General features: G+C 47.6%; 1 protein-coding gene across 2 annotated transcripts in view; it reads right to left on the reverse strand.

Moving 5' to 3' along the window:
* Window positions 1–5,908: 5,908 nt before the first annotated feature.
* Window positions 5,909–7,174, reverse strand: part of LOC119285613 — a 5,015-nt gene continuing 3,749 nt past the window's right edge. The window contains exons 4-7 of one of the 2 annotated variants that reach the window (XM_037564942.1): window positions 6,964–7,008; window positions 6,757–6,846; window positions 6,570–6,671; window positions 5,909–6,443 (exon numbers count right to left, since the gene is read on the reverse strand). In XM_037564942.1, coding sequence (XP_037420839.1) covers window positions 6,261–6,443; window positions 6,570–6,671; window positions 6,757–6,846; window positions 6,964–7,008 — 420 coding nt within the window. In that variant the 3' untranslated portion in view covers window positions 5,909–6,260. The remainder of the gene's footprint in view (window positions 6,444–6,569; window positions 6,672–6,756; window positions 6,847–6,963; window positions 7,009–7,174) is intronic. The other variant, XM_037564943.1, reaches the window with a different exon arrangement.

A 7,174-nucleotide genomic window follows, 5' to 3' on the forward strand; every position in this document is an offset into this window, starting at 1 on the left:
AGCATCTTTTAGATTTTCTCCCTCCCTTTGCTTAAAATTTAGAATTTCATTTTCGGGAGACAATGGAGAAGATAAGGGACTAGCCATAACGACAAGCAAACGGAAAAGAGGTGAACGGAAAAAGAGAGGAAGGATAGAGAGAGAGGGCGAATAAAACGGCTAGGGTGAAGAGGGGGAGAGGAAAACGAGAGGCAAATGGCAAATAATGTAATGCGAGAGATAAGGATTGTGATGGGTACTTGGTATATTGACTTTTGCGTGGACTCCCCGGCAACGGCGCTAGAAATCCTTCTTTCTATCTCTTGAGCACTGTGTTGGTTTTCCCCGAAGAGGAAGGGATGATGCAGCAAAGTAGCGTAAGTATTTCCCTTAGTTTTTGAGAACTAAGGTATCAATCCAGTAGGAGGCTACGCGCGAGTCCCTCGTACCTGCAATCCTCGCAACCAATGCGATAAGGGGTTGTCAATCCCTACACGGCCACTTACGAGAGTGAGATCTGATAGATATGATAAGATAATATTTTTGGTATTTTTATGATAAAGATGCAAAGTAAAATAAAAGGCAATGAAAATAACTAAGTATTGGAAGATTAATATGATGAAGATAGACCCGGGGGCCATAGGTTTCACTAGTGGCTTCTCTCAAGAGCATAAGTATTCTACGATGGGTGAACGAATTACTGTTGAGCAATTGACAGAATTGAGCATAGTTATGAGAATATCTAGGTATGATCATGTATATAGGCATCACATCCGAGACAAGTAGACCGACTCCTGCCTGTATCTACTACTATTACTCCACTCATCGACCGCTATCCAGCATGCATCTAGAGTATTAAGTTCATGAAAACAGAGTAACGCCTTAAGCAAGATGACATGATGTAGATGGATAAACTCATGCGATATGATGAAAACCCCATCTTGTTATCCTCGATGGCAACAATACAATACGTGCCTTGCTGCCCCTACTGTCACTGGGAAAGGACACCGCAAGATTGAACCCAAAGCTAAGCACTTCTCCTATTGCAATAAAGATCAATCTAGTAGGCCAAACCAAATTGATAATTCGAAGAGACTTGCAAAGATAACCAATCATACATAAAAGAATGCAGAGAAGATTCAAATATTGTTCATAGATAGACTTGATTATAAACCCACAATTCATCGGTCTCAACAAACACACCGCAAAAAGAAGATTACATCGAATAGATCTCCACAAAAGAGGGGGAGAACATTGTATTGAGACCAAAAAAAGAGAAGAAGCCATCTAGCTAATAACTATGGACCCGTAGGTCTGAGGTAAACTACTCACACTTCATCGGAGGGGCTATGGCGATGATTTAGAAGCCCTCCGTGATGGATACCCCTGGCGGAGCTCCGGAACAGGCCCCAAGATGGGATCTCGTGGATACAGAAAGTTGCGGCGGTGGAATTAGGGTTTTTGCTCTATATCTGATCGTTTGGAGGTACGTAGGTATATATAGGAGGAATGAGTACGTCGGTGGAGCAACAGGGGGCCCACGAGGGTGGAGGGCGCGCCTGGGGGGGTAGGCGCGCCCCCTACCTCGTGGCCTCCTCTTTTGTTTCTTGATGTAGGGTCCAAGTCTCCTGGGTCTTGTTCGTTGAGAAAATCACGTTCCCGAAGGTTTCATTCCGTTTGGACTCCGGTTGATATTCCTTTTCTTCGAAACCCTAAAACAGGCAAAAAAACAGCAATTCTGGGTTGGGCCTCCGGTTAATAGGTTAGTCCGAAAAATAATGTAAAAATGGATAATAAAGCCCAATAATATCCAAAACAGTAGATAATATAGCATAGAGCAATCAAAAATTATAGATACGTTGGAGACGTATCAGGATCTCTTCTCCCACGACTCGTTGGATCTGGCGCGGGCGGATCGCGGAGGTTGTTGGCGGCGCGCTGGAGGCGGGGCGCGCCGGCGCGGGTTTGGGGGCGACGGCAGGGCTCACGCTCGCGATTTCCCCTGGTGTGTGTGGGAGTCCGCTCGGGGCGCGCGGCGGCAGCCCTTGGCAAGCGATGGCGGGCGCTGGGCTCTCGGCGGCGCTCCGGCGTGTGCAAGCCACGGTGGTCCATGTGCGCGGCCGGCGGCTCCGTCTCTGACCCGGACGATGCGGGGGATGGTGGCGACCCGGCGTGGCCGGCGATCTGGATGCGGTGGTGCCGGCGGCTCGCTGATCTGTCGGTGCTCCAGGGTTCTGCCTGGTGGTGCTGGTGGTGACGGTGGCCCATGCACGAGAGTTGGATCCGTTCGAACTAATCTGGGTGAAAACTTGCCTTCGGCGTCTGCTAAGGCCGGCGGTGGCGGCGCTATCTGCGTCGTTCCCTTCTTGAAGACATCGCCGTGGAGAAGTTCAAGGCTACTCTCTGCTACCTCCGAGGGAAACCCTAGATCGGATGACGGCGGCGCTCTGGTGTCGTTCCTCCCTTGGGGGCGTCATTCTTGGAGATACACACGTGATTAAGGGACCAGAGGATGGATTCTTTGGTGGAGCGGTGATTCATCCTACACACTGATGGCGACGGATCTTGATGGCGTGGTGCAGTGCAGATTCAGAGTTTGTTGTGGGAGGATGGACTCGCGCAGGAGGATGATGCTGTCGGGCGTCGTGGTGGCGTCGATGACAGAGAGACCTGGCACGGTACATGCAACAATACAACTCTGAAGATGGATTGGTGGCAGGTGGTTGCGGCGGCCTCATACCCGGCAGACGTCCTGGTTGAGGAGTGCGCCGAACTGGTAGGTGCCCCATACCAGGCAGGCGTCCTGGTTGGGACCTCAGGTCTTAGATGTTTAGGTTTGCCTGCGATATCTGTTTCGTATTAGGCCCAGACTATCTACGTCTTTTCATCAATTGGATAGGTGTAGCAACAGTTATTGCTTAGACGGTGGTTTTAGTCTTGCTGTTGTTTGGCTTTATAAGGTCTTATGAGAATAGTTAGTAAAATGGCCGTATGCATCGCCTAGATGCAGAGGCCGGGAGTCATCCTCCTTTTCTAAAAATGAGAAAGAGAGAGAGAGGAGTGGACTGGCCGACTTCGATCTAGGGTTCGTTTGAAGGGGGCTTTTTGTAGTGTCAGGCTGGGCTAGACCGGCGAGCGAACGCGCCCAAGCCTACCATATCTGCTCTAGATTTGAGCTGGATATGCGGGGTGTTGGCCTGTCCAAATATATAGGACTGATGTGTGAGGAGCCATCTGAGTGACCGGGCACTAAGCACGCCGTCCACCCGATCAGTTTGGGGCGCCCAGCTGTAAATGCTCTTATTTCCCTCAAAACTGACTCGCACAAGTACAGTCTCTCTTCGCATTCTAGTTTCAACACAATGTATGCAATTATGCTTGCTCTAGATAGTTGACACTTCATGATTAAACTTGTTACATGCCAAAGCAAAAGGGTAAGCAGGGTTTTAAGCTACTCATAGTGGAGAGTATTATATACTAGTATCATGTATATAATAATAGTATATAATGCTATCTTCTTTTTTTTAGGAAAAATGTACGATCCTACCTTCATAATGCATAGTATCATAAATTATTTTATTTATTACCATTCACGACACAAAGTAGCATACATTTAATATGATACAATATTTATCTATATTACTCTAATCCTCTCTTTCTTTTTAAATTCTTTACCACATCAACGTGTCTGCTATTTTCACGTGTATGATACTAGCTAAGATACCTCCACTATGGCCAGGCTTATTGCTCTTCTTTTGGGGTTTCCCCTTATGGTTCTGTGTTGCGTCATGACACATTGGATACTCGCTCTTGTGATGGTATGATATGGCGTGCTTCTCACTCTATGGACTTGGAAGGAGTTGAAAATGCTACTCGGTCCATGCGACGCAGTTTCTTACTCTACACGATTGTCACAGCCATAAGATTTTTTTTTTGCGGAAAATAGAAATTCTCATTATTTAAGGTGGCAATTCAGCCATCACCAAGTTTACAACGGCATCCGTTCCTGAATGGAACCATACAGCAGTACGGGGATGCGACGACCATAAGACCCAAGTTCATGACTTACTTTATTCTGAGAACGACTACGATGAGAAAAATGGACCTTCCGTCCCTCCGTCGTCGTCGGTCTTTTGATATCCTGCACGAAATTGCGATGGACAGAGCGATCAATCGAAGCGGCCGTGCACATGGCCACCGCCTCCAAAGAGTCCATCTCGACGACGGTCGGCCGGTCGGTCCTGTGCAGCGCCAAGTCCAGCCCCTCCTTACACGCCTCAAGTTCAGCTGCAAGGGCGTTATCACATGCTCGGAGCTCCCTGCATGTCGTGAAGATGATCTGCCCAAGATCATCACGGAGGATCATCCCTCCACCTGATGCGCCTGTCGCCGGGACATAGCTCCCGTCGGTGTTCAGTTTGGTGCTCGCCCTCCCAGGTGGTATCCATCTCCTGTCCTCCTTCGGAGCCGCACGAGCAGCGGAGCACTGCTGAGGCCCTAGGACGACCATCTTCCCCTTCTCCATGTCAGCTTTAGGGTGTTGCTTGATGCACAGCAAGGAGTTGATGTAGCCCTGGAGGAATCGCCTGGATGCTTCGGTTGGTGGAGGCTTCTTCTCGTGGGTGATCTCGTTGCGGACGTGCCATACACGCCACAACGTCATCAGGACAATCATGCGTGTGTCCTCATCAAGCGGCTCCAGGAGTGAGAAGAGTCACTCCGACCCCGTGTTCACCACCTCCTCCACTCTTGAGATATTCCAGTCCCTAGCCATGGCATGCCACAACTCCTTCGCTAGGGTGCACCTACACAGAGCATGGAAGCAATCCTCTCGTTCCATACCACATAGGGGACAAATATCAGTCACCTCAAGTCGTCTAGAGCACTTGTTGGCCCAAGTGGCAAGGGAGTTGGTAACAATTCTCCACGCAAACACATGTACCTTCGGGGGAGCAGGGCACCCCCATATGTCGATGCAGATTTCAAACGACGTGCAACACAGAGCACTGTGTTTTTTTTCTGTACAGGCGATTTGGTTGGCCGTTAATGAAAAGGACACTGCGACCCTGCCGTGACCGACTGATATGGTTGAGGAGAAATCCGGAGGTAGGTGAGAAGCCAGGGTGTAGGTAGATGAGCTCAGATCATATGGACGGCTACTTCCAGAACTGAGACCCCACATACCGTTGTCCGTTTGATGATGTTTCTCATCTTTGTCCTTGGTCGTCACTAACCGATGCTGCCCAAATCAAAATAGACGATACCTTTTTCTAAAAACAAAAAAAGAAACGCAACTCGACGGAAGATTTAAAAGCGAAATGGCACAAAGAGTGCCACACGAGACGCCGTGCGCAGCAGCTCTTTCTACCTTGGATAGAGCCCACCGGTACGCGGCGAGTGATTCCATGGATCCGCGAAAACCGCCATGGATCCAGCGAACGGCTCAAGCAGCAGCACTGTCTGAGCAGTGATGATGAGTGATCTTTGATGGGTTGAGCTGTTGCAGATGTCAGAACCATAAATATGGCCAGCAGAGTCTGGTGCCGATAAATGTGTCAACGCTGTCATACAATGCATCGATCCGGTGCCGAGAATGAAACAAAAAAGTAGTACGTGCTCGTAGGGACACGCACACGCAGATACGTACTGGGTAGGTCGCCGGATGCTAAAATTCTACTCCAGGTTCGGCTGAGGGTCTGCGGTCAGTACGCAACATGCTACAGCCTAAAGGTGAGTCGGTCAACCACAGGGTCTCGCAGCTTCACTAGTTTAGAGGAACAGAAAAGAGAAAAATCATATCAGTGGTTGAAGTAGCCACAGACCTCCCTTTCAGAAACCAAGCTGTTGTTTTTTTTTCCTTTTGTACAAATATAGCAGGAATCTTGACATTCTGGCTAGAGGTATACTAATCTAAGCAGTACTAGTCCAGTCTCCGGTGGTAGTAGTACATCACAACATGATTACACGCATATACACTTCAGTCGTTGAGTGTCAGTGAAGTCAAAAGAAGCCTCATCATTACATGAGAAATGAACTCACCACAAATGAATCATTTTGTACCATAATTAGGACGTCGGAAGTCGGCAGACATACTCGCTTTTTACTAACCCACCAAGCCAAAGCACGCCCAAGATGGCCAAACTATTTCCTTTCCTATTCGTGGTCTTCCAATAATGTAGAAAAAAAACTGACATATCCTATTGTAGCTGAGCACTAACTAGAACAGTGGGACAGCACTTCTTCTCTGAGGACGGGAAGAGAGCGTGTTGCGTGTGCGTGTGTCAATACTCCATTGGCAGTTCCCACTCATCCTCCGGATCCCGCGTTTTCCTATGGAGCTTTCGGCCCATGGGCTTACCCTGGCTATTTTGTCTCTTAACAGACCTAGCTCTTCGCCTTCCATATCTGTTGTACTCGCCTATCTGATCGCCAGGTCCTTGCATATTTTGGGTGCCCCAGATGCCCTACCATTCAGTTAAGAATATTTTTCACTCAACAAGGTTGTTGCTTCGATTGCGATTTGGTCTCCACGCAATCGGTACTTTTAAGTCCAATAGTGGTTCTATCAAGAAACAATCAGTAATGCTTACCTGTGTTAACCGTTGAACACGAGAGATTGCATCTTCATGCACCACGATTGTATCAGAAACTATATCAAGCACATCTTCCACAAATAAACAGTACGTGCTTACCTGTAAAGAATAAGTGGTATACTGAGACATAATCAATGGATTTATATGCCCTATAAGATGACAGGTAGGTGTCCAACCAAATTACCAGACTAACAGGGACAATGGTAAGCCCAAATGAATCGAGCTCAAGAGACTCCAAAACACCTGAGTTAATGTTAAAAGTGAAGCCACGCACCTAGTAGATAATAAAAAAATGTAGCTTAAGAACATCAAAATTAAGTTAACTGTTCAAATGCAAATGAGAAAATGAAATTCACTCAGATTACCTCTCTCAGAGACCAGATAAACTCACCTTACCGACATTGCGCCGCCTGGAAGTTACAACATTGTAGCCAACCTAAAAAATAATATTGCAGACCAGTAAGTACTGCTGGTTCTGATATGGCCAAGAACTTGAGATCGATGTTCTTTTCACTTTCAGACAAGACTGCACTAAGAGGATTTCCAAAAGATATGGAACCGAGAATATTCCCTTTCAATGAACATTACATAAGTAGTACTGC

The sequence above is a fragment of the Triticum dicoccoides genome, chromosome 4A (genome assembly GCF_002162155.2).
Source record: "Triticum dicoccoides isolate Atlit2015 ecotype Zavitan chromosome 4A, WEW_v2.0, whole genome shotgun sequence".
In the NCBI taxonomy this organism is placed as follows: domain Eukaryota; kingdom Viridiplantae; phylum Streptophyta; class Magnoliopsida; order Poales; family Poaceae; genus Triticum; species Triticum dicoccoides.